Source organism: Physcomitrium patens, chromosome 1 (assembly GCF_059467195.1).
Source record: "Physcomitrium patens ecotype Gransden chromosome 1, ASM5946719v1, whole genome shotgun sequence".
In the NCBI taxonomy this organism is placed as follows: Eukaryota; Viridiplantae; Streptophyta; class Bryopsida; order Funariales; family Funariaceae; genus Physcomitrium; species Physcomitrium patens.
Window position 1 is genome coordinate 17637274 of NC_143410.1, and position 27459 is coordinate 17664732.

Below are 27459 nucleotides of genomic sequence, written 5' to 3' on the forward strand. Positions count from 1 at the left end.
ATAGAATACAACTAAAAGCAAAGCTACGCGAAATCAGACCTAAGGGTTTCAGTAATATACATGTTTCTGAGGATACAGTTTTGAAAAACAACTAACAATATCAACAATTAAGCTTTACAATACATAAATCTCAAACTAATGGACTAAACTTCGGCCATCTCACAATATTATTCAGCTACTCCATGCATCAGAGGATTTAAACACACATTAACAAGAACATACATAACATAACTTGCCAAAAGAAGTAACATAGCTTTGTTTCAACTACTAAAATACAGAGGAAGTCAAAATCAACCGAGAATGCCCCCGGCCAAATATATCTTTCCATCACCCATCACTAAAAACTACACTTTCTCAAACAATTCCAAGAACCAATCATTCACAGCAGGCACTTCATTTTCAAGAAGTACATACTCCACCTACGTACACTCCCTGAACCACCACCACCGCCACCAAAATTATACTGGGCCATCGACGCCTCTGTTGGAAAATCCCGTTCACCCGTTATCAAACTCAACAAACTCGCCCAACTAATCATCCTCATTCACGCTCGCTGCAAATGCAACTGGCGCTCCTTTGCACAGCGCCTGCTGCCCGTCCAGCCCTTGGGCAACAGCATTTCACCAACAAATCAACCAGATCCGAAGTACCAGCACAGTAGCGCCTGCGGGTGAATCACAGTCATCAGTATCACTTGCAACGCACTCCCGTCCAATTACAACACCGCTTCTGTAACCTGTCCAACACCTCCTGGCAGCCTGCTGTACCACCAACGCACATGGGCCTCCTATATCCCAGCTTCTCCCCACCGATTTCAAACCCAACCCTTCCGGTAATCTGCTACGTCCTCCAGAGATTCACACAACCCATCCCCACACCCCTTCTAACTTCTCCATCACCCATCACAACTCATGTTCAACGACTATCAACGCTCCTCACCGTGGCGGCGTACGCGTCTAGTTGCTCCTTCTGAGACCGTCTGTTGCTGCCCCTGCGTCACATTCAACCAACTCCTATCACCCACATGTTCCCTCCCTACCCAACCTTCCCCATCTCCAATTCCTGCCCTCCACCACACCCACCAACCATGCATTCCCCAAGCACCGCATCCACACCGTGCATCACCACAACTCCAACAGGGATCTCGATGTTTACATGTCAATCATGTAGTCCAGCGCATCCTGCGAAGTCCCATACTCGTCTTGCAAATATACTCGCCACTCTCTGCAATACGCCACCACAACTGCCTCAGATCCCTGCTGCTCCCTGCAATGTGCACTACTTGCCCAACGGCGACACTGTCCGATCGCCGTGTACTTCCCCTTGTCGATCACCCCACTCGTATCCCTACTGCCGAAACCCCTGCCTGCTACACATCATCCCTTTCCCCCACTCTGTCACCCCCATTGTGTGCACCGCTGCACCTTGCAACTACTCAACCACAACTCACTCCTTCACAAGATCTCATCATGTGACATTGGCGGTGGGACTTTACCGCCGACCAACGATATTCGCCAGCCTCCCGGCAAAGCTGCGGCACTTGTTGGCTTGGTCCGAGTCCTTGCCATCCCACGCTTTGGGCAGCCCAACCACAAACTCGTCTGCTCTCTGCGCTCCACCCACCCAGCCACACAACACCACCATCAACGTCTTCGCCGAACACATCCTGCACCGCTGCTACCAAAACCACTCACACCTCTCATGACCTAATCACGCCATCTCTCCAAACCCCTGAACACCACCCCCCTTCACCGAAATTCGCACCACTTGCACCAGCCGACTGGAACGAGGTGCACGGCTGAGCAAGGACGTGCGTGTACCACATCATCATGTACCATTGGGCGAACAAGACTCTCGCTAAACGTGGGAGACAATTGCGACACACTTGTGACCCACATTCTTACAGTCACACAAGCCTTTCACTGTCAAAGTCTCCCAACTTCGACCGTAACAGCAACAGGCTTTAGCCACAGAAACTCATGACCATGCGCGTTCCACAACGTCCACTCCAAACTACACAACCCTTCTTCCGTATTACAGCCCGCACGACCATAGTCCCCCTATCACCTCGGCGATAGATTCCGAAAGAGTCAGCTGAACCCACAATATGCAACATACAGCTCCTCTCTTCCAACCACACCGCGACCAGAATACACCCGGATGTGGAGCATGCCCAGCAGAGCATTGTCCTGTGTGCCAGCTTCAACGCCATCCCTTCGGAATCCACCCACCGCTTGGCTTCACCAACACAAAGGGTGGGCAGGAACACGCTCACGGACACACGAGACGCCCCACGTATCTCCCACGCCCGCTTCGTGCACTACGAAGGTTGCAATAGCACAAAAGCTTACGGTCAAAGGCCGGGGCGCATAACCACCCAGACTGATCGCCAATCCAGTCTTTGCATCCCCGAGATCCACACCCACTGTGTGTCCGCGCACCCTCTCTCCACCTCTCGCCCTCTGCGCATTGCACTCCAGACTGCCAATCTTCGCTTTCAGCTCCAACCTCAGCCGGGGATCCTCCGCCACGCGCTCTGGACTGCCATCCCCGTCTCCTCGCCCAGGGCTTGCTTTCCCGAGCTTCTCAACCCCAGCATTCGAGTCATTTCGAGCACACACAACGCCGACAGCCCTCAACCGCAGCTTCCTCAGCGGAAACGCTGGCGCGGGAACAGAGCGCAGCTGCCGAATGGGAGTTCTAGGAAACAACACAGCACAATTCAGGGTGCTCACATGGCGCCCTCCGAGACTCATCCTGCCCAACTAGCCACTCACTGCACATGCGACGCAACAGTCCCCGAACACAACTCAAAAGAAAACATGAAGGGTGCAAACTGGACCCACTACTGCAACAAAGCCTGCCTGTCGTTCCCGACCATGGTGGTCTTTGAGCAATAAGCTACAGCTTCTCACGGCTGCCACGCCAAATGCAACCAATCCACACCCCACACCCCCTGCTCCCTTCTCTCTTTCTCTTTCTCTGTGTGTGTGGGTGTGCAATTTCGGTTTCGAATATGCGTTGCGGTTATATTGCCCTCCAGCATTACTTGCATTCGACAACTTTGACCAGAACTAAACGTTCTCTCGGATTGGATTGCGCATGATTCCAAGGCAGTTACGACGATGGCCTGGTCGTTGGAGCACCGACAGTGAGGCGGAGAGTTCGAGATGGCGGTGCCACTTTTTTTAAATTGTGGTCTTATCGGGACAACTGGAATTGTGAACATTTTTGCCATTGACAGCAATCTATCTGAGCGTCATTCCACTTTGGGACTGTTGTTAAATAAGCTCACTCCGCACAGTTCTAGAAATTTTGTTTGTGTGCTACAAATTTAGCAAATGTTTCATTTTAATGAATGCTTTTGGAGTACTGGGTTATTGCATCTTGTCGTATTGTGCTTGTTGTTGTCGTTCCAAAACTAGAGTTTTATAGATGTTCAACGGTTATCGGTTGCGTTGGTTGATATGAAAATTGTTGTTGTGAATGAATGAACGTATAATTAAAATGGCATTGATGTTCTAACTTAGCTTAGCAGAATTAGGAGGTGTTGAATTGAAGGCGCTTAATTTTATTTTTTAGAATTTTGGTTTCATAGTTACTTAGCCTGTAATTGTATCAGTATTAAATAACCAAGTATAGTTTTATACTGCATCGTTTAAAAGATTCGTCGAATTTGTCTAATTATGCAGATTTGTTATGTTATTTTTTTTTAATTCACTATTATTATTTCGTGTAAACATTCAAAAGATGTTTTTGAATTTGACAAGTTTTTGAATATTGAACCATGTTAGAGATTGGTGGTGTTATGAAAATTAGTCTTTCATTGATGTGTATGTTTAAAATGTAAATTGGTTTTTGGTTCTTAAAAACAGTGTTGCAATGGCTTTATTTCATTCTATCTTATGATTTATGTTGATGGCTTAAACACAACTCTAGAATTTGAAGACATAGTTTTCTATACACTAAATAAAGAGAAGCTAAGATACTGAGTTTATGTTATCAAAGAATAGAAAAATATGCAATAGTTATGCGAAATCACTTCAAGACTCTGTAATAAAATTGTTGCTTTACATGACATATTTGTCATCAATATATTGAATGACTTCAATGTGTACTCTTCAAGATTTTCTGTGTATACATGTTTTGGAAGAAACTATGTTTTTAGTAGATCAAGATTCAAGAATTCCAACCAAGTATTTGTTTTGAATATGTGAAAAACGCAAATTTACTGATTTTTTATTTGGTACTATTAACAAAAGTATTTTGCTTTTTCCATGATTATAACCCATGTCAAGAAAACACACTTTGATACTTTTTAAAAAAAATAATGTAAACAATAAATAAACAAACAAACAAATTTGGCCACAACAAATTAGTCAAAATATGTACTATTGAATTAACCAAACTACAAATGCCAAGTTAATAAAAATATTTTAAAATATACAAACATAAAATATGAATTACCTAGTTCTGATTCTTCTCGGTAAAAACCATGACATGGTTATTTTTCAAGTAAAAGTAATAATCATCTTTGTGATATTTCAGAATAAATAATACTTGTAAATAATTCCAATACAGGAAATGACAAAACATACTTTTATTAAGGTTTTAATCTACACGTGGTATGATAACATCTGTATAAAAAATTGTGAAGGAAAAGTTGTCCCTTCAAATGACTTGTAATTGCTTAAACTGTTTAATCACAACCTTTGTGGTTGTTGATTGTGCAAAAACATGATGACTATTGAAATTTACTTTAAAAGTGCTTGCATCTCTGAATCAGAAGACTTTTTATGACACAATCAATAATCATTAAGCACGGTTTAAATCGGATGGTTTTTTTTTATCACTGAAGATTGAAAATAGGCATCTGATCTTGAAGTAAACGCTTCCACAAAACCATCGCTGCTTCATTAAAGATACTTTCAAAACAGAACTTGCAAGAGGATCTTGTATGTCAAAACTCACAGTAACTATTAAAAACACACCCAGTGTCACTTCAGTTGTAAAAGCCTCCATAACAAAATCGAAACCTCAGACGACAAAGAAGCAAAGCGAACGAGATAGAATGAGCATTAGAAAAGGGTAACTCGAAAAAGTAAAAGTACCTCTGCCGGGGCAGTGGCGGGGGCAGCTGAGATCTGGGGGATGGGCAGGGCAGGGAGGGCAGGGCATGGAGGGCAGGACGGGCAGCAGGGCAGCAGATGGGGGTGATGACGTCCAGGATGGGGATGCAAGTCCACATCAATTAGGTCTTTCCCACACATAGCCCCCAACCCCCCTCTCAACCACGTGCGCAACCACGCCCCTCGCGGAGTTCTGCCAGCATTGTGGCCGTTGGATCGGGGATCCGACGGCAAAGGCATGAGAAGAAGCCCTTGAAGAGGCTGCGGCGAGTTGTGCCCTCCCCCTTTCGACTTCAGAGGTCTCGTGGGGGAGTTTGCTCCACCGCCAGTGCTGCTGCTGCTGCTTCAGTTGGAGTTGTGCGAACTTGTTTTACAACTCTCAGGTACGTAGTTGCTCGGGTTTGTGTGTGGTTTGTATTGTTGGGTACTGGGTGGATTGGGGCGATGTCTGAGATGTGCTCGTGAAGGTCGTGAAAGTTGGTGAGTGAGTTAATAGTGGTATTGGGGAGATTGGGATGTGATGTGCAGTGAGATGGTGGGTAGTGGATGTTGCAGTCCGAGAGAGCGAGCGAGCGAGCAAGCGAGAGAGATAGAGAGAGAGAGAGAGAGAGAGAGAGAGAGAGAGAGAGAGAGAGAGCACTATTGAGAGAGTCGGGGTGAAGAGCGGGGCAAGGATGCACAGGGTTTTGAATTTGGAGAGATGCGGTAATGGGGCCTGACGTGAGATTGGCGTTGGATATTTTGGCAGACAGTTGAGCAATCATGGGTAAGGAGAAGGTGCACATCAATATCGTGGTCATCGGCCATGTCGACTCTGGCAAGTCGACGACCACTGGGCACCTCATCTACAAGTTGGGAGGTATCGACAAGCGTGTGATCGAGCGTTTCGAGAAGGAGGCGGCGGAGATGAACAAGCGTTCGTTCAAGTATGCGTGGGTGCTGGACAAGCTGAAGGCAGAGCGCGAGCGTGGTATCACGATTGATATTGCGCTGTGGAAGTTCGAGACCATGAAGTACTACTGCACTGTGATCGACGCGCCCGGACATCGCGATTTCATCAAGAACATGATCACGGGAACGTCGCAGGCAGACTGCGCTGTGCTGATCATCGACTCGACGACGGGAGGGTTCGAGGCCGGTATCTCGAAGGATGGGCAGACGCGTGAGCACGCACTGCTGGCGTTCACTTTGGGAGTGAAGCAGATGATTTGCTGCTGCAACAAGGTGAGTTGAGAAGACACGGCACAGTGTATATTTGTATGGGGTCAGTGAGACTGGATTGGGTCTGAGCACGGTGTCTGTGAGAGCCGTGAGGTGTCACGGCACAATGAGATAAAGTGGTGATTTTAGGAGTAGGGTGTATGGGTATTGGTGTATTTGAGGGCTGATGTTGGACTATGTGTGGATGGTAGATGGACGCGACCACCCCGAAGTACAGCAAGGCCCGATATGAGGAGATCGTGAAGGAGGTGTCGGCGTACCTGAAGAAGGTGGGGTACAACCCGGAGAAGGTTCCGTTCGTGCCGATCTCAGGGTTCGAGGGCGACAACATGATCGAGAGGTCGACGAACCTGGACTGGTACAAGGGCCCGACTCTGTTGGAGGCGTTGGACAACGTGTCAGAGCCGAAGCGGCCATCTGACAAGCCTCTGAGGCTGCCGCTTCAGGACGTGTACAAGATTGGAGGCATCGGAACTGTGCCAGTGGGACGGGTGGAGACAGGAATCATCAGGCCAGGTATGTTGGTGTGCTTCGCACCGACGGGACTGACGACTGAGGTGAAGTCGGTGGAGATGCATCACGAGTCGATGCCTGAGGCGCACCCAGGTGACAACGTCGGGTTCAACGTGAAGAACGTGGCGGTGAAGGACCTGAAGAGAGGGTACGTGGCCTCAGACTCGAAGAACGACCCTGCCAAGGAGGCAGCCAACTTCACGGCGCAGGTTATCATCATGAACCACCCGGGACAGATCGGGAACGGTTACGCACCAGTGCTGGATTGCCACACGTCGCACATTGCGGTGAAGTTCGCGGAGATCTTGACGAAGGTGGACAGGCGATCGGGTAAGGAGCTGGAGAAGGAGCCGAAGTTTTTGAAGAACGGGGACGCAGGGTTCGTGAAGATGATTCCGACGAAGCCGATGACAGTGGAGACGTTCGCGGAGTACCCACCATTGGGACGTTTCGCGGTGCGTGATATGAGGCAGACGGTGGCTGTGGGTGTTATCAAGGCCGTAGAGAAGAAGGAACCCACCGGCGCCAAGGTGACGAAGGCCGCTGCGAAGAAGAAGTGAATAGTGCGGGAAGGGGGTGAAGGCGAGGCGGAGAAGGGGGCGGAGTGGCGGTGGTGGGTGGAGAGGTGGATGTGGAGCATGGAGTTGCTGACTTTGAGTGGTTGGTCGATATATTTGTTGCAAGCGCGACAGAGGCAGACTTGGGTACTTGACAGGAGATGGCAGGGCATAGTGGGCACGAGGGCATGGGTGTAAGAGAGAGGGAAATAAGAGAATATATGATCTCTTTTTAAAGTACAAATGCGTGGTGTTTTTTGATGTGGTTGATGCTTGTGGAATGTAGGATGACTGGTGATTTAACTAGTTCTGGATGGTATGTGGATCAATTTGGGTTGATACTGTTGGGATAATGTGGTTTCATCTGGATTTGTGCAACAGTTTTCTTGGAAGTAGCGCAATTAAGGGCTGTGAAGTATGAGTTCTCTTTTGACAACTTTAATTGTATGGGTTTGTTATATAATACTTCTGGAGTGTTCCGGATTATAATTTTTGCATAATACTCGCCACGATCTGCGGTTGGGCTGGTACTTTTGACTAGTAACATTCTTGGTGTGCAGCACAAGAAATACACCTCGTTTTTTGTGTTGACAGACAGTACCCGAGAATATCCATGACCTTTATAAATATGCTCCCTTTCCTTCTTATCAATTTGCTTGAACGACGTTCAGGAATGAAATGGAGCAGTTGAATTACGGTATTGTAACCATAAATCTAATTTTATTCTACTAAATCTGTCTTTCTCACGACACTTTTCTATGGTAACATGAAAATACTCCTTAACTTATTGATCTGTTGCCACTATCACAGTTCTTGCCACTTTGTGCACTACAATTGTAAGAATGTAACCCGGCTTAAAGCCAAGTTTCTAGATGAATTCATCTTAAAACAAGGTCCCCATGAAACGAAGAAAATGTTTCCAAATGTGGCCATTGTCGGAACAACCCTCTTTTGAATGTAATCACCCGGAACTGGTCCACGAAAAATAACACTCTTGCAGAGAACTTCCTGGTAGAATTGTGGAAATAGAGTTGTGGAAAGGCGAAATTACAACAAAATCCGACACACTAAATCCAAAATGTAAAGAATAAGTACTGCATGATGTAAAGAAATTGTTCGTGTATTTTTTGGTGTACACGTGGTTCGTAACTTGGATTTGAGTATTAGCATAACCTTTAGAGCAATTTGCAGTTATTATTGTGGCATTTGTAAAATGAAAAAATCATTGTTATTCATACATGCACCACACAGGGTTGTCATTTATTTAACTTTTTGTGAGTATTGTCAATTTAGATTTGAATTGCCTTGTTAAAAACTATAGATACAATTCATGGATACTTATATTCACACAAACATATTTTTTGCATTTTTTGTTGCTTAATTTATTACATTAGAAAATAAAATCTAATTTATATCTCCTTTTTGAAATTATTGTTGATTACTTAAAAATTTGATTTTTCTGTTGGCTCTTTTTCACTTTAATAATTTTTTTTGTGTATATGGTTAAGAATTTTCAAGTAGTATCACCATTGATTGTTTTAGATTGCGGCACAACAAGCTTTCCTAGAAAAAGCTTCTATGACCAAAGAGTCACACTAATTAGAATAAAAGGACAAATGTCCCATGATCCTTGGACACTTGGCCAGTATAATATAAATATAGAAAATATGATCTTTGTGGTCAATCCAATTATTATGGGTGTTTTGTCACTTTTGAGTAAAATAAAATGACAAATGTCATGTGAATCTTGACCTATACTCTAAATATGGTCAATACTCTCTTTATGACTTATCCCAAACAACATGGGGATTTTAGATCCTATAATAGAATAGAGTATTTTATTAAGTAGCTTCAACAAAGTTAAATATATATTTTTTTTTTTTTGTATATGGAAACATTACCATCATTTGAATATATTTTATTTTGCAATCCAACAACTTTATTTTATTATATTATATCACATTAATGCATTTGTGCTATATTAAGATCATACAAATAGATGCAATATCTATTACATAATAATGTATTGTGTTAGCAAAGGATTTGAAGCTTTAATTTCTTGTATAATTTATTAGTAAATACTATTACCTTATTTGAAAGAAAAAACTTATATATTAGTCATAGTCCAATCTCAAAAAAAAGTAGAACTTAACAAATTTTATTTAGAATTGTATCTTTCTAAAAGTATTTAGTCAACAAGATATTAAAGTAAAAAAATAATATTATGATTTTATCAAGTGTAATATTTATAACTTCTTTAATGTGATTTCTTATATCTATTTTTGTTATATATTATAAGTTTATTTTTATGAATCTCTTAAACCACGAGTGACATTATCCATTATTCATTTATTTTTATTTTATAATATTTTATTTTGTATAACAAATTATATTATAATAGAGCATATTATAGCCTTTTATACACTATAATTCTTTATGATAGAAGAAATTATTGATTTTGCATGTATATAAAATTTATAATTTATAATTTTATTAAATATATTATTTTGATTTGTTTTTTTTCTTTTTTTCTTAAGTATATAATTAGATTTGAATGATGAGTTAAGAAAACACATTGTTTAACAATGATGGATTTAGTTTGAATGCATATTTATATGAAGTAGGCTATATACAAATTTATTGCAAATATGGCTTTTGTAGACAATTTGACTTTTTTTTAAAATTTCATAGGTAGAAACTACCATGTGTAATATCATCATATTAAATAAATAGACCTAGGTTTGCTTGATTTTGATGTTCGAAACCTAGGTCTACCCACCAATTTTCAGTAGACAGTACCTAACTATCCAGGTTGGGAATTTCAGATTGCTAAAAACTCATGCGCGTTTAACCTACTTGCAATCCCTGAACCACCACCACCAACATTCTGTTGCACCATCGACGCCTCTGTTAGAGTATTCCGACATCACCATTCACTCGTCATCGAAGTCAAAGAATTCGCCCAAGTCCTCATCATCCTCATACACTCTCACGGCAGATGCGACTGACGGGCCTTCGCACAGCGCCTGCTGCACGTTCAGTGCTTTCGGCACCACCATTTGAGCACCACTTCCACCCGATTCAAAATACCTGCACAGCAGCGCCTGCGAGTGAAACCATGTTCGTTAGTATCACTTGCACCGGACTCCCATCCAGTTACCACACAACACTTCTGTGACCTGTCCAACACCTTCTTCGGGCAGCCTGCTGTACCAGCATCACACAGCAGCCTCCTACACTCCAGCTTCTCCCAACCTACGTACCCTATCCTTCCAACACTCTGTTACGTCCTTCATAACTTCACACAATCCATCTACAATAGCGTTCTAACTTTTCCACTGCATACGTCCTCCCTGCTTTGCGCGTGATCGCCCTTTCATCTCAACGCTTTCTAATTTTGCTCCACTACATCTCCAGGACAGGCTTTCCCACGCCTAGCTACAAGAACAAGCACACTCTGCATCGCCAACCACGCGTTACCCCCCAACAAACCACTACCCATACCACTCCACAACCATCGCCCACTCTCCCAGCTGCCCACTTATGTTGCGTCCTATCCAACACTTCCTATTGTCATTTCGAATTGCCCCACCCAACCACCATTCATCACCCGTCACCCATCACAACTCATGTTCAACGACTATCAACGCTCCTCACCGTGGCGGCGTACGCGTCCAGTTGCTCCTTCCGAGACCGTCTGTTGCTGCCCCTGCGTCACATTCAACCAACTCCCATCACCCACATGTTCCCTCCCTACCCAACCTCCCCCACCTCCAATTCCTGCCCTGCACCACGCCCACCAACCATGCATTCCCCAAGCACCGCATCCACACCGTGCATCACCACAACTCCAACAGGGATCTCGATGTTTACATGTCAATCATGTAGTCCAGCGCATCCTGCGAAGTCCCATACTCGTCTTGCAAATATACTCGCCACCCTCTGCAATACGCCACCACACCTGCCTCAGATCCCTACTGCTCCATGCAATGTGCACTACTTGACCAACGACGACACTGTCCGATCGCCGTGTACTTCCCCTTGTCGATCACCCCACTCGTATCCCTACTGCTGAAACCCCTGCCCGCTACACATCATCCCTTTCCCCCACTCTGTCACCCCCATTGTGTGCACCGCTGCACCTTGCAACTACTCAACCACAACTCACTCCTTCACAAGATCTCATCATGTGACATTGGCGGTGGGACTTTACCGCCGACCAACGATATTCGCCAGCCTCCCGGCAAAGCTGCGGCACTTGTTGGCTTGGTCCGAGTCCTTGCCATCCCACGCTTTGGGCAGCCCAACCACAAACTCGTCTGCTCTCTGCGCTCCACCCACCCAGCCACACAACACCACCATCAACGTCTTCGCCGAACACATCCTGCACCGCTGCTACCAAAACCACTCACACCTCTCATGACCTAATCACGCCATCCCTCCAAAACCCTGAACCCTTTCTTCACTGAAATTGCACCTGCCGAAGGGAATCAGGTTCACGTCAGAGCCGGTTCGTGCGTGCGCCCCACCGTAATGTACCATTGCGCGAACGTGACTCTCACTAAACGTAAAAGAAAATTGCAACTCGCTTTGTCAACTGCTCATTCTTCCGGCATATGTCAATCCACCAATCAGCCCGTGTTATCAACCAACGGTCGACATAATTCTTACCTCACGTATGCCGACTTGCAATATGGTTTCGAGTAACTTGTCTCCCCTCTGCCGCACCACCTACAACCACAAGGTACGTGAGACACCTCCTTCCATCCCTTCGGAATCCACCCACCGCTTGGCTTCACCAACACAAAGGGTGGGCAGGAACACGCTCACGGACACACGAGACGCCCCACGTATCTCCCACGCCCGCTTCGTGCACTACGAAGGTTGCAATAGCACAAAAGCTTACGGTCAAAGGCCGGGGCGCATAACCACCCAGACTGATCGCCAATCCAGTCTTTGCATCCCCGAGATCCACACCCACTGTGTGTCCGCGCACCCTCTCTCCACCTCTCGCCCTCTGCGCATTGCACTCCAGACTGCCAATCTTCGCTTTCAGCTCCAACCTCAGCCGGGGATCCTCCGCCACGCGCTCTGGACTGCCATCCCCGTCTCCTCGCCCAGGGCTTGCTTTCCCGAGCTTCTCAACCCCAGCATTCGAGTCATTTCGAGCACACACAACGCCGACAGCCCTCAACCGCAGCTTCCTCAGCGGAAACGCTGGCGCGGGAACAGAGCGCAGCTGCCGAATGGGAGTTCTAGGAAACAACACAGCACAATTCAGGGTGCTCACATGGCGCCCTCCGAGACTCATCCTGCCCAACTAGCCACTCACTGCACATGCGACGCAACAGTCCCCAAACACAACTCGAAAGAAAACATGAAGGGTGCAAACTGAACCCACTACCACAGTACTGCTTTCGCCTCCTACCGGGCCAGGGTGGTGTCTGAGCGAGTGACGCCTCGTATTGGCGACCACGGCAAATGCAGGCGCGAGAGCACGCATCCCTCGTCGTCCTCTGAGTGTGTGGGGGTACAGGCCTTGTCACGCAGAGCTCGCCGTGGTCCTGGATGCGCTTACCGGCCGTGGGCGTCGCCGGTCCTAGTGCGTCCTCCGTATCGGCAATCCTTTCTCGATCGGGCAGCCTGGAAGGCGGGCAGACGCTCCCACGGTAATACACTTACTCAGTGGGGATGGGTGTAGAGGGAAAATTCTGGCAGCTCACGATTCTTGTCAGAGCCAATGGTTGGAGCACAGCTGTCTTCGACCTATTGCCGAGCAAAGAGTTAGGACCCCACCAGAGGTGCCGATGAAGACGAGGGAGCATGATGACGAGGTGAAGGATACGTAGAGCTCGTGGATGAAACGCATTCATTCAAAGCGTAACATACACACGTAGAGGAAAATATATGCACCTCAATACCTACCTGGGACAGTGTCCTCGACAACCTTTTATATTAGAATGAGAAGAGCGTTTAGCCCACAAATTGCGGCGCAGAATGAACCTCATTGGGCATCATATGATTTGTGTCAAGCCCGTTTCTTATCCCTACAGGTGTAGAGGGATCCCCCTTGTCGCAAGATTGAATCACGACGGCGTTGTTTCTCGAGGCGCGTTGTGAGTATTGAACAATGCGACCGACATGATTTATGTTGGTGAGGTCAAAATGAAGATTGCAGTGAATCAAATCATACCTTGGAACTAGAAACGCTATTATCGTTGTTTCAGGTCGAAGAGGGTCCATGTGAAATCTTTTCTTTTCTTCATCTTGGGTGTTAATGCAATACGGCCCTGTGTACTTCGCCCAAAATTTATCCTTTTTCTTACATAGCTTTTTCTTTTGATATAAGACTACATCTCCAACAGCGAAGTCTCGTGTATATGTTACTTTTTTGTCATGACCCTCTTTCTGCGGCCGTTGTGCTTTGCCAATGTTGGTGTGCGCTTGTGTTCGTAACTAGTCCCGTTGTTGTAGTAACTCATCAAGCCACGTGTGTAAGTCGGTGGGTTGTGTGATGGCTAGTGCTGGAGCCAGCAGCACTATTGGCAAGCGTGGTTTGCGCCGATACAACATTTCGAACAGCAAGAATCTAGTACTAGAATGAACGGTGGTCCGGTAGGCGAACACAATCGCCGATAGCATTGTGTGCCAATACTGGTCATACTCCCCATTTTTCTCAATAAGCAAACATAATGTCATCTTAAATCTTTTGGTCAGGCTATTACACTGCGGGTGGTAGGGCGATCTAGTGGTATGTTTGGTGTGAAGGTGAATGGCTAGCACTTTGAGTAAGGCGATACAAAACTCGCTTCTGTTGTCATTTAGAATTTTGATGGGGCTATTGTGTTTCACCATAATGGAATTAAAGAAGAATTGTGCAATTTGCTCACATTCTTTGGACTTCAAAGCATGCACCTCGACCCACTTCGTGAGGTAGCAGGTTGCAACAATCACGTACTTATTGCGCCATGACGTCCATGCCGACCTTTGCTAACGGCTCAAAAACTGGGATCGAGGTTAATAATCAGAGCTGCATGTTTTTATCATGCGTACATTTTACCTGGCATGTCGGGCATTTGCGAATGTAGTTTGTTACATCCTCAACCATGCCAATCTAGTAGTAAGCATCTTGCAACCTTTTCAACGTTCTTCGTACGGCAAAGTGTCCGGATGTGCGAGCCGCGTGGAATAGTTCTAATACCTAAGGAAGTTCAAAGGCCCCGGGAACTCTCAAAATACGAATACCCTCTAGAGCGGACTTTTTGTGAAAGAGAGTACCATCTCGCATGAGGTATTAGGAGAGATGGTACCTCACTCTCTTGGCCAGCGTTCTATCCAGGCCGATGGCGATCGAGCCAGTCCGGCAGGCTTCAGAGTGCATCTAACAATGCTTCTTTTATCACGTTTATTTTTGAGCAGAGTGTTTTGTTGAGGGCGGGGTTGGGAGTGCCTGTCTTTGTGGTCTCCTCTCTTAAAGACCTAAGCAACTTGTCACAACAGTTGGAGCTCGTGATGGATCCATCGTTAGTTTCAATCATCCTGACAATGCAATTCACCCTACTTGACGTTCATAAAGACTGTTTTATGTATGCTGCGAATGTCATCGCAACACCAATCAAAGAAAACACAAAACATATTATTGACATATATAGCTACGAACGTAGTTAGTGCACACATGTTCTGATACAATTTTGAGGTGTGCTGTGACACCCTGCCATTCTCCCGGGAGGCTGATGCGTTGTAATTTAGTAGTATAGAGCCATGAACCATTGGGCATTTGGAGTAGCGAAGCTGTTGGAGTGTGTTCAGGTCGCTGAGCGTAGGATATAGTTTAGGCACGGTGTTTTTAGTGCAAGTTTGTGCGTCTACGTTTGCATGGAGGAGTCCCGGTTTGTGTATGATTGTGCAATCGTAGAATTGCAAAAGTCGCAAGGCAAGGAGGAGTGCATGGTCGATTTTGATGATAAATTCAAACCTATGAAGATATGGGCGAAAATATTTTACCTCAAAGACCAATGTGAGGCCTTCTTTATCAATGATCCCATAATTCTTTTTTGCCTTTGATAATTGTTTGGAGAATGATCCCATAATTCTTTTCTGCCTTTGATAATTGTTTGGAGGCTTAGGCTACCACCAGTTTTGTCAAATGGGTGCAATTGTAGTTATAATGTCATGAGTTATATGCGGTTCAGATTAATGGGACCATTACTAAAGATATCTAGATTTCTATAGATGATATAGATTCCTATTGGAATATAATGTCATTTTAAATCTTGTGGTTAGACCATTGCATAGGAATCTATATAATCTATAAGAATTAATGTTAAGAAGGCAAGATGTTTGAATTATCTAATTGAGCATGACATTATATTCAAAATATTTGTACTTTGTCCAAAATGTTTTCTTCCATTAATCTCCTTCTTTAATCTGCACCAAATTGTACACTATATATAAATCTATTCTAGTGTAGATCCTAGCTTGACTGAATTGCTTTAAAAGCTTTGATATCAGTGGTAATAGATAAAGATTCTTCAGGATTATTTTATTGAGGTCATAATAATCAATACACATTTGCAAAGATCCATCTTTTTTCTTCACAAAAACTATTGGTCCATTTGCTGGAGATTCACAATACCAAATAAAGTTCTTTGCAAGATTTTGATCAATATAATCCTTCAATGCCAAAAGTTTATTTTGTGATAGGTTGTAGATTGAGCTAAACGGTGGTTGAGCCTCTTTGAAGATCAATGGTACTAGGATAGCTACTAGCGAGCTTACTTCTTCATAAGTTGGAGTTGCATAAATAACAAATGGCATTTTTTTCTTAGTAGTCTTCATAAAAGCCCTTGCTTAAAGGAATAAATAAATTTGAGGTATTGGAATGTCCAACTACATGGTCTCTATTAAAGTTGGATCTCTTTATTTTCCTAAAAAATTGCAATCTTAATCCTATTTGTACATTGTTTCTTTGGACAGTTCTCAAATTTATGACCTTCTTCATTACAATACAAGTATAGACCTTATTCAAATTGACACTTCTTCTCTTCTATTATAAGAGGTTTAAACTATATTGCATCAATTTACATATCTTCAACTTTGGAATCTAAAAGTATTGTATTTATTGAAATAATAGAGTACAAATTTTTAGTATGTTGCTTTATCAAAGTCGAAAAGTATTGATTTTGATATTATTAAAATAATCAATAATTATTTTTTACAGCTTGGTTAATAGTCTCATTGAGTGTTTGAGGATCACATAATGATAGTAATAGGTCTTTGACATCATCATTTAATCTCCAATAGAATTGGTTCATAAAAGCTTTTTCATCCCAATTGATGTGACAAACCAATTACTTAAAATCAAATACATAAACTTATACAAAGCATGACCTTTGATGTAATGAGCAAATTTTTATTGATATCCATCAAGCCTTATCATATTTTCTAAATGCCTCTACAAATACTTCTAAAAAAGTCTTTAAAATTATTCAAGATTAGAGTTCTTTTTTCAAATAAAAGATCAAACCAAAATAAGGCTTATCTTGAGATCAAGGTTCCAACTAAATCAACTCACTATTCTTTTGTTGGATAGCACTCAAGTTGTAGAAAAGTTACTAATCAAATTTTATTAATAAATCTTTAAAACTTAGAATGTGTATCATCAAAAAAATTTGAAAGACTAATTTGAGGCTCTTTATGTTGTTGAATAAGTGAGTTTTTTTGTCGAAATACAAGTGCCACCACTTCCTTGGATGTAAAAGCTTGAAAAAGTGGTTGTATTACAGGTTAAACTATTCTAGATCTTATATCACTATAAAATCTTACAAAACATCTTTTTATTTTAGTAGTTCTATGAGATAAAGTATTGAACATGTTCATAATACTATCTAATTAGGATTTAGAAGATTTAACCATATTAATATCTTGACTTCTAGCTATTTTAAAAGAAAAAAATTAAACAATACTAATTTAATTTAAAGAAGAAATCTTGCAACCTCTAAAACATTGAAATGACTTCAAGAAGAGAAATAATCCAATCTTTATTAAAAAAGATCAAGCTTTAGTATTGATAAGAAAGTTAGTCTTGACAAAATGTCATGGATATACTATACAAAAGATCAAATAAGAAATTGAATAAAAAAAATTTCAATAAAAAAGCTAGTAAGAACTTGATGAAATCAAATAAGTACAATATCAACACCAAGAGAGATGAGCTAGAGCTCCAAGAGATGTGTTGTTGAGATTGAAGATCCCCTCACCCTTAACTCCAATATATATTAGGTATTAAAAAGCTTTTTTAGAAATTTTAATGTTGCTTAAGAACAAAGCAACCTTAGAAGGGTTCTCGAAAAGTTTTCATTTTACTTGAAGACAAAAACAATCCTAGAAAGCTTCTTAGATAGCTTCCTTAATCATCTTAGAAATTTTTAGAATCTATTGGAATTTTTTGAAAACCTTCTAAATCTTTTTAAATATTTAAAGGAACTTTTTAAAATCTTCTATTAAAGTATTTTTAAAATATTTAAAAATTTGATAGATTATTTTAAAAATATTCCTAAAATCTTTTGATTGTTTATAACAAAAGTTTTATTATTGATAATGCCAAAAGAAAATTTATTGCTTAAGTCATTGCATGTAATAATTGATTCTTTAAAAGATACAAAGAACAAAGATTTTATTGAAGAGGTATAAATGAAATTTTGGTGATAACTTTTAAATTTGTAGAAGCTTATTCATCAAAGTTGGAATCCATGCAAATTGATAAGATATGTTTCAAAGCTCTTATTGAGCAAGAAAAGACTTGACATTGTCAAAAATGATTGTGCTTATATTGCAAAGAACCTAAATACACTACTCAACATTGTCTAAAGAAGCAACAAAATCACAAAATGAGGAGCATAGTTACCAGAGAAGATGATGTGTTAAAAAAAAAGTCTTTTTTTTTTTTTTTTTTTTTTTTTTTTTTTTTTAAGTACAATAAGAATTATTCATCTAAAATCTTGCTTAACACCTAATAAATATCTTATTTTTTTTTTTCAAATCTCTCACCTTGTTTTACAATAGAAATTTGTTTAAGATCAAAAAATCACAAAGTCTTTGCTTTATTAGATTCAAGAGCCTCAACATATTTTATAGGCAAAGCCTTTATTAAAAAATAAGAAATATCTTTACTTAAAAAAAAAAAAAAATCCGTGCATGTAGAAGTCATAGATAGTCATTTGTTATCTTTTGGAAATATTATCGATAAGATAATTTCTTTAGATGTAGCAATTAAAGATCATAATAGCTTAATAATATTTAATGAGATTAGATCTCCTTTTAATCCAATTATTTTAGGATTATTATGGCTAAAAAAAATATAAGCCTCAAATAGACGATTTCTTATAACTTTAATTTTTTTTGAAATTTAGCCGAAGATTTTCCTAGTCAAGTAAAAATTCTTAAGTCCAATACATCCAAATCCTTATTGATATGTACAAGAGCTTTTATGCATACTATAAAAGAAGAGTTAGCTTTGTTGTAGATTCTGCACCTATTTTCGATAGAAATAAGATTTCAAGTAGTATTTTAAGTAAATATTAAGATTATTAAGGTATTTTTAAAAAATAAATATAAACATTCTTTTAGAGTATTATCCTTATGACTGTTCCATTGATTTTAAAGAAAGAACTCAACTACCATTTGGACCAATCTATAGCTTATCACAAAAGAAGTTGGTTGCACTCAAAGAACACATTGACAAGAATTTAGCTAAAAATTTTATATACCATTTTAAATCTCAAGGAAGGACTCTTGTTTTATTTGTGAAGAAAAAAGACAAATCTCTATAGATGTCTCTTGACTATTAAAGTTTTAATAATATCACCATTAAAAATACATATCATCTATCTTTGATTTCAAGACTTTTTAATTAATTAAATTAAATAAATATCTATATAAAAATAGATCTATGAGAAGCATATAACATGATACATATTAAAAAAAGATATGAATGAAAAATTACGTTTCAAATTAGGTAATGTCATACCCTTTAGATTCATAAATATACTAATTAATTTTTAACATTTAATAAATGATGTCTTTCATGAGTTTCTTGATGACTTTGTTGTTTGTTATCTAGATGTTATTTTAATCTATTCTAAAAATATAAAAAACATGAATTTCATGTTTGACATGTCTTACAAAAATTAAAAAATATATACTTATATGCCAAGATAGAATAGTGTATATTTCATATTACTCAAATTGACTTCATAGGATATATCATGTTAAACAATAGCCTTATGATGGATCCTAAAGAAGTCTAGACTATCATAAATTGAAAGATCTCAAAAATAGTCAAAGATGAGTAATTTTAAAAAAATTTACTATTTATTATTAAACTTTTATCAATTTTTTTTTTTCAAATTACAGCTTCTTATATATATTTAACTTGTAAAGATAAACTTGAGTAGAGTAAAGAAGCCATAATATCTTTTGAAGCTTTAAAGACAATATTTATTTTTGTACAAATCTTATATTATGTGAACTTTTTTAAAGCATTTTTTATAGAAAGAAATGCATCAAACTTTGCTACAAGTGCAATGTTGTCACAAATAGGAGTGAATGATAAGTTCCATCTAATAGTTTCTTATTCTAATAAATTTTCAATAATCAAGATTAACTACAAGATTGACAAAAAAGAACTTCATGCAATTATAGATTCATTTTAAGAATGGCATCAGTATCTAAAAGAAACTTTCAATATATATATATATATATATATATATATATATATCTATATTTATTATAAGAACATCAAGTATTTCATGTCAACACATGTTTTGAATTCTGACTAAGCCCATTGGAGCATATTTTTATGAAGGTTTGATTTCAATATGACTTATTAACTCAAAAAATAATAAGATTTGTCAAAGACATTTTTTAGACATTCTTATGTTACATCAAAGGAAAAAAATGTAATTTTTGATCAATGAAGATTTTTTCTTTTTAAAGTTGGAGCATTTTTATCTTTAAGCAATGAAATCAATATTGATTATTGATTCAATTTTTTTTAAGCAAATTCAATCAAATATATTCTGTGATTCTTTTATTTATGATATTAAAAATAATTCTTTTAATTATTATATTACTTTCAACTTTAAGTTCAAAAATAATCTGTTTTATTTTTAAAAATAATTATATATTCCAAAAGACAAAGCAAAATTATGTATTATTCAAGCTCATCATCAGTTTCTAATATCCAAATATTTTGAATACAATAAGACTTTGAAGCTAATATCAAAAGATTTTTTATGGCATCAATGTAAAATGTTGTAAAACACTTTGTACAATTATGTGACGTTTATTTAAGATCAAAAACTCTTTGGCATTGATCTTATGGAATTCTTTAGCTATTATCTATTCCAAAACAACTATAGTCTTTTATTTTTATGGATTTTATTATAGATTTTTTAGTCTCATGTTCTTGTGATAGTAGATTATTTTGCTAAGATAGCATAGTTTGTACTATATATAAAATCTATCATAGATGAAGAAATAACTAATTTTTTTTTTTGATAATATCTATCACCATTATGGATTGTCAAATGATATTATATCAAAAATGAAGATTCAATCTATATCAAGATTTTTAAAAGTTCTTCTTAAGATTTTAAAGATAGAAATAAAATTACATTTGGCTTTTCATCCTCTAATCAATGGACAAATAGAAGGAATAATCAAAGTTTTGGAATAATTTTTTTACCATTGGTAGATTTTTTTTATAATAACATAGTACATTCTCCTATAAAACAAACACCTTTTTTATATTAATTATGATTATTATTGTGCTTTCAATTTTGCAATCATCCCTTTGATTTCATAAAAGTCTATAATTATGTAAAAAAAATTAAAAAGAATAATTATTTGAGCTATATATAACAATAAAGGTACAATTAAAAAAAAGCTCAAGAATAATAAAAGTCTAAAGCATATGCCTATTACAAGGAACAACTTCAATTCCACATTGGCAACAAGGTATGGTCACTTTATTATAATATGAAGAGTAGCCGCTTTTGTGATAAGATGGATTATTATAGGCTTGGACCATTTCATATTTGTAAATAAATCAATTTAGTTGCTTATTAATTACACTTATTGGAGTCTATAAAGATCCATTCCATATTCTATATTTTTTTTAAACCATATAAGAAAGTGAATATCTCAAAAAAAAAAGATAAATACTATTTTTTTTATATAATTGGATAATAATCAAGATTTTAAAGTAGAAGAAGTCTTCAACTCAAGGTAGCATTGAAATAGATTGAAATATCTTGTTTATTGGCATTGATATGATATTAATGAATGCACATAGAAGCCAACAAAGAATCTTGCAAATACAATAAAGAAGATTGATACTTTTCATTAACAATATCTATCAAAATCAAGATAAAGAATAAAAAATCTTTTTTTTAAAGAAATAAGATCTAAAAAAGATAATATTTTATTTCATATTATTGTTTATAATTTTTGTATATTTATAATACTATAAAGATAAAAAAATCAACAACCAACAAATTCAACTCAAGAGCTATCATTTGATGACTTATTGGATGAAATATTATAATTATTACAGCCTTCGAGACAACATAATAGAGATGGAGATCCTAAAGAATGACATGTTCTTTTTTAAATAGATAATGAAATATGATACATTTGGTATCACAACCTTGGAAGAGATTTCTAATGTTTGGTGATTTTATTACAATTAGGAATGATTTTTAATCGTATTTCAAATGTTTTATTTGAAGAGAGTTATAAAAGTCTCAAGAATGATCAAATAATAAAATGGTTTTTCTACCTTAATAAAGGAGACTATCAACTGCCTTCAAAATAAACAAAGATCAAAGTATGTGGAAATTATAATTTGCCATATCTTAGACTTCTTTAATATATAGTGACTATTCCTTATAGAACTCAATCTTAGAAAGGGAGATAATAACATAGACATGTATATTTATCTAGATTAGAAGTATTAAGTAAAAAATAAATGTAGATAGATTTGATATTATTTTATAGCAAAGCTTTTTAGGAGCTTTATAGATGTGTACTTGACTTTGTATGTGTTTATAATTGATTATAGGTTAGAAACTTAGCCAACAAATTAGTCATGTATTGCACATGTAGATAGCTTATAATACAAGCTAATAATGTGGCGTACATATAAGAAACTTATAATACAAATTAAGACATGTGTCTTATATATTAGACATGTGTTAGAGGTCCTATAAAACATCACCTTGTAGCTCTTAGTTAGATAGTATATATAGAGACAAGAGTGATACCTTCTTTACTTTTATCAATGCCTTTTTAGTTCTTAATCTTCTTTCAAGACTTTTTTGTCTTCTTGTCTTTGACAATAGCCATTCTAGTTGAATATTATACCATCTTTGAATGATTTTTTAAATTTGTTTGAATAGCATAAGAATTTATTGATCTTTTAGTTCTTTAAAATTCATGTCCTTGATAGGAGGTGATAACATAATGTGCTACAAGTAAGTAAAAGATAGTGCTTTGATTAAAAGGTTGATTTTAATTGTTGTGTTGATAGAATATTGGAATTTTGATGAAGGTGCTAGTATTGGATGGATATATTATGTCTAGTGTAAAACATGAGGTGGCTAAGAATAATGTTGTTGATGATTCAACGTCTTTTTTGTATGTAGAACTCTTTGATAAGTCTTTTCATATAGCTCTTACTTGATTCAAATATAGAGTGGAGCTTTGTTGGATGCTAATGTTGTATCCTTGGCAAGAAATTGATGGAAAATGCTCCATGTCATGTACTACTAATAATTGCTCATTGTAATTGATCAATTTAGTTAGGGAACTTTGTCGTGGCATATAATAAATATCCTACTTATTATGACTTATGTCCAATTATTGAATTTTGTATACTAACTGCTTGTCCAAACCTTGTAATCTTTTAGGAGATTTTCAAATACATTAGCTTGGAATTTTCCTAATATCCATCAAAGAAATTCATGTTAACAAAAAAAAATTCCATTTAGTCATCTGTTTGAGTTTTTGTAAATTCTATTCTATGTATTACTTAGCGTCTTAAACAAAATACTAGTCACTCAAAATTCTTATTAGAGCCAATCATTTGAGCATAATTGTATTTGACCTATTACAAAGGAAAGAGTTGGGACTCTACTAGAGGTGGCTATAAAGACAAGAAACCATGATGACAAGGTGAAGGATATACAGAGCTTCATTCATTTAAAGCATAACATATACATGTAGAAGTAAATATGTACATCCCAATACTTGCCTAGGACAATGTCTTTGACAAATCTTTTATATTAAAATAAGACAAGTGTTAAGCCTATTAAGTACGACTCAACATAAATCTCATTGGACATCATACAATTTGTGTCAAGCTTATTTCTTATTCCTACAATAGGAACCATTGTGCCCAATTGTAGCATATAAAACTACTCTAGTTTGAAGGACTTTGTCAAATTGTCTAGTTAAAATTAATTTGGATAATTATTTGAATTTGAATTTTATTTTTGAAGGTCAAAATAAATATTTTGGATTATAGTACCATTGCACTTAAAATAAAATAATAGAAAAGTAGTCTACAATTTGGATGAAGATATCCACAATCAATGAATGATATTAAAAATGATCAACACAAAGTTTGCAGGTCACTAGATGCCAATTAGCATTTTCTTGTACCCTACTCTTTCTCAAAATAGAACGAAGATGGATTCGGTCGCCTATATCCGGAATCGTTTTAACAGAATCTAACATCGTGTGGAGCATCCAGAATTAAGTCTAAATGGTCGGTAAAATGATCGGTATTATTTGTTTATTAATGTCGGCTGAAAACGCGTCGCAGCAAACCGTGAAAGAAGTAGCGAAGGGTGTGGTCATTTGGATATCCATCCAGATCCGAAGGTTTTGCTATGCGCTACGAATTAGTCACAACTGCGTTGAAGACTACTTCAAAATCGTGTGGTGTCTGTATTTCGCTGCAAAATACAGGAAATCCTGCAAGAAAGCGGCTACAGAATGAGCGCGTTGAGCACTCCTGGATTGAATGGTCGTGTAAAAGCGAATCTGAGACTTGCATCTTATCAAGATAACTGTAGAGAGAGCATAGTCCATTGTCACGCACTTGGAGGGGTCTCCAAATATATAAACCTTTCGTAGGAGGCTTAATATTCAAGATTTGATATCGATGAAAACTACAGGAATTGGGGAAGGAATTGAGAACTGAGGGATTCGAAATCCACTTGTGCTGATGGTCATTCAAACGATTGAGTCGTGGATTGTGATCTTGTTCGATGTCTATTAAAAGAGTTGGAGAAGAGATTGATGACAGTTCGTGAGGCAGATCTTTTGCTTCATGGTCCAGCCGATTCAATTCCACTCCTCAAGTTGCTCGACATTTTGTCGCTCAATCAGGACCAGTTCTTAAAGTCTGGTGTCGATTGCCGCCAGTTTGCTTTTGTCATAACACCTCAGTCCTTTCTTCATCGTGATTGACAGCTTCATTCTTTCCGGAATATGTCTTCTGGATTACTTTGATCATCACTCTCAGCGGTTTTCAGTTCCTCAATTGTTTCATTTTACAAACCACTACGTCTGTGGCTAGCTAGGTACAGAAAATGGCTTCTCTAAACGAAAGCCAATCACTTCCTCGATCATGGAGATGTTGCGTCGCACTTTTGCTATCTTTGTCGTTTTTGATGGTAGGCTCAACTCAAGCCAGCAGGAAATTACAAACAGCTCAACCACAAAGGAGACTCCAGGCGCACAGGGACAATACCGACACGGCTATGCACGCTCCTTCAGCTCAATCTTACCTGGTTTCAGACGGTAGCTGGGTAGATTGTGTCCCCATCGAAGGACAGATTGCAGCCCACCACCCTGCTCTCAAAGACCACATCATCAAGATGAGGCCATCGGTACCTCCCAATGCTCGCTCTTCATTAGGCGCGAGATCGCATCCACAATTGTTTGCTCGGGAGCATGGCGGGTGCCCGGACGGCTATATTCCCGTTCAACGAATGGACCCCAACAGCCCGCGTTTGCGAAAAGAGCATCCCCCTCAAGCCCCTGGACCTGCTCCAGTTGACGTAGCAGTTCATGAATATGCTGTAACAACCATGCCAGTTTCTAGCGGAGCTTACAGTGGATCTGCGGCTGTCCTCAGTGTAAATGGCCCCACCGTTGCAAATACCAGGGAGTTCAGCCTGTCTCAGCTATGGATCATCGACGGCTCCTTCAAAGACACAAGCCTGTGCACAATTGAAGTTGGCTGGCAAACGTATCCCGGCAGACACACTGGTGACGCGGACTTTGCTCCTCACCTTTTCGTGTACTGGACTGCAGACCATTACAATATTTCTGGGTGCTATGACCTGGAATGCCCCGGCTTTGTCCAGGTCGAAAATTCGTGGGTGATCGGAGGCGCCATGCCGAGCTACACAACGCTTGAACAATTAAATAATGGGGAGATTGCCGAGGTTGACATTCAAGTGCTCTACGACTCCACTGATCTTGTCTGGTGGTTATTTCTCAACGGCGTGGCGATTGGGTACTGGCCAGCGGCGCTATACCCCAGCACTTATTTGCACGGGACTGCAAATTTTTTAGAGTGGGGAGGCGAGGTCGCCATCGAAAAGAACAACACTGCTCACTCGAGGACTGTGATGGGCAGTGGTGCAGTTCCCACCGCGGGCTTCCCTTTATCAGCTTACCAGAGAAACATCACGTACGCGGATGTGGTGTCTGGAGTTACAAACATGGATGCAAATGTTAAGTATCTGACGGAAGGTCAAATCCGGACGGATCCCAGCTGCTATGATATAGCAGTTCAATTGAATAACTACGCGAATTGGGGTACATATTTCTTCTTCGGAGGGCCTGGAGGAAACAACGTTTTTTGTAAGGGCACGCCATAGTTCTGCTGAAAGCATGAATTGGATAAAAAACACCAGCGGTTGATTGCGGTGGATTCAACAATGTGTTTATAGATAGTGGCAATCTGTATTACGTTAGAACCTAAGTATAGGAAGGATTGGAACAATCTGTGGTTGAATGCGCATGGCAAACCACAGATTCATACTCATTAGAGCAAAATCAACACCTCAATGTATTCCTGCGAAGATGAAGCCAGTAGATGACCCCCCCCCCACACACACACACACACACGAGTAGCTGTGCTACAAAATGTTTCCTCGCAATTTTATGTTTATTGGAGACCTCTAAGTCGACATGTCAACTTTCTTCATTCTCTAGCCCTCCTGTAATGTTTTGAAGAAAAGCAACTAGACCAGCCGCGGTCCTGCCAGTGTTGGAACCCCGTCTAGCCTCCCTTTGGTCTCGTTCAAGGCGGGCGCGAGGCTCTTATAACCCGCAACGACAGCGAGATTTCCAACGCGCGGAATTCAATAACTGTTTTGCATCTAGAATCCTAGAGTTGCACGACATAACTTCTTGTCTCGAAATATGGTCTTGTCTAAACTGAATCACTTCTCGATCTGTTCTTTTGGTCACGTTTACCTGATTGTTGTTTTGAAATAGGTGAATGAAGTATCCATGAGTGTTCGATTTCTGTGTAAATTCAAATAGATACTTCAACTGCGCCTTCTCAGTGTGTGTTTCTGTATTAAAAAGTAATTCTTTTTCTAAATGGTTGGGCCCTGAGCCATCACGATAATGTCTGTGATGTTGGAATTGCGAGTATTAAGTGGTCTTGCTCCATTGTGGTCCTGCCTAGTTGGTTGAAAGTGATATGATCAATTGCCAACATCAAATTTTCTTTCTCTAAATAAATCGTTCTCTGTTGTATAACTTTGATAATCACATAATCTTGAAATCAACACCCATGTCACACATTTTAGCACAAGAGTTGTGGAAGGAGTGTAAGGTCTGTCAATTGACATAGTAATAAATGCAATGAATACTTTGGAAGAGAACACCAACACACACTACAATCGTTGCAATTCAATCAAAAGCCTCTCACCATTTAATTTAATAGA

The 27459-nt window shown here is 39.2% G+C and overlaps 4 protein-coding genes across 5 annotated transcripts; 2 read left to right on the plus strand and 2 right to left on the minus strand.

The window, feature by feature from the left end:
* Positions 1–232: 232 nt before the first annotated feature.
* LOC112288723 (uncharacterized) lies at positions 233–3019 on the minus strand. Its single transcript, XM_024533229.3, has 5 exons — positions 2352–3019; positions 1496–1608; positions 1156–1224; positions 940–991; positions 233–664 (listed from the first exon to the last, which is right to left on the minus strand). The coding sequence occupies exons 1-5, from the start codon at positions 2754–2756 to the stop codon at positions 632–634; spliced, it is 672 nt and encodes a 223-aa protein (XP_024388997.1). The 5' UTR covers positions 2757–3019; the 3' UTR covers positions 233–631.
* Positions 3020–5423: 2404 nt separating this feature from the next.
* On the plus strand, positions 5424–7664 carry LOC112288666 (elongation factor 1-alpha). The gene is made up of 3 exons (XM_024533129.3): positions 5424–5512; positions 5878–6353; positions 6542–7664. Exons 2-3 carry the CDS (start codon positions 5892–5894, stop codon positions 7421–7423), a joined length of 1344 nt encoding a protein of 447 aa, XP_024388897.1. The 5' UTR covers positions 5424–5512; positions 5878–5891; the 3' UTR covers positions 7424–7664.
* Positions 7665–10073: 2409 nt separating this feature from the next.
* On the minus strand, positions 10074–12995 carry LOC112288711 (uncharacterized). 2 transcript variants are annotated; one of them, XM_024533207.3, is made up of 6 exons: positions 12327–12995; positions 12092–12151; positions 11634–11746; positions 11294–11362; positions 11078–11129; positions 10074–10524 (listed from the first exon to the last, which is right to left on the minus strand). In XM_024533207.3, exons 1-6 carry the CDS (start codon positions 12729–12731, stop codon positions 10354–10356), a joined length of 870 nt encoding a protein of 289 aa, XP_024388975.1. In that variant the 5' UTR covers positions 12732–12995; the 3' UTR covers positions 10074–10353. The 2 variants fall into 2 exon arrangements, with proteins under 2 accessions (XP_024388975.1, XP_024388984.1); XM_024533216.3 differs by lacking the exon at positions 12092–12151 and having other exon boundaries at positions 12327–12871.
* Positions 12996–24611: 11616 nt separating this feature from the next.
* Positions 24612–26703, plus strand: LOC112288699 (protein neprosin). Its single transcript, XM_024533180.3, has one exon. The coding sequence runs from the start codon at positions 25081–25083 to the stop codon at positions 26377–26379; it is 1299 nt and encodes a 432-aa protein (XP_024388948.1). The 5' UTR covers positions 24612–25080; the 3' UTR covers positions 26380–26703.
* Positions 26704–27459: the final 756 nt, after the last annotated feature.

Coding starts and splice junctions, on each gene's coding strand:
- LOC112288723 (XM_024533229.3), bottom strand. CDS start 2,756: ATGAGTCTCGGAGGGCGCCATGTGAGCACCCTGAATTGTGCTGTGTTG. Junction 992..1,155: donor CTGGACTACATGATTGACAT/GTAAACATCGAG, acceptor AATGTGACGCAG/GGGCAGCAACAGACGGTCTC. Junction 665..939: donor TAGACGCGTACGCCGCCACG/GTGAGGAGCGTT, acceptor ATTCACCCGCAG/GCGCTACTGTGCTGGTACTT.
- LOC112288666 (XM_024533129.3), top strand. CDS start 5,892: ATGGGTAAGGAGAAGGTGCACATCAATATCGTGGTCATCGGCCATGTC. Junction 6,354..6,541: donor TGATTTGCTGCTGCAACAAG/GTGAGTTGAGAA, acceptor TGTGGATGGTAG/ATGGACGCGACCACCCCGAA.
- LOC112288711 (XM_024533207.3), bottom strand. CDS start 12,731: ATGAGTCTCGGAGGGCGCCATGTGAGCACCCTGAATTGTGCTGTGTTG. Junction 11,363..11,633: donor GCGAATATCGTTGGTCGGCG/GTAAAGTCCCAC, acceptor GGCGTATTGCAG/AGGGTGGCGAGTATATTTGC. Junction 10,525..11,077: donor TGGACGCGTACGCCGCCACG/GTGAGGAGCGTT, acceptor TTTCACTCGCAG/GCGCTGCTGTGCAGGTATTT.
- LOC112288699 (XM_024533180.3), top strand. CDS start 25,081: ATGGCTTCTCTAAACGAAAGCCAATCACTTCCTCGATCATGGAGATGT.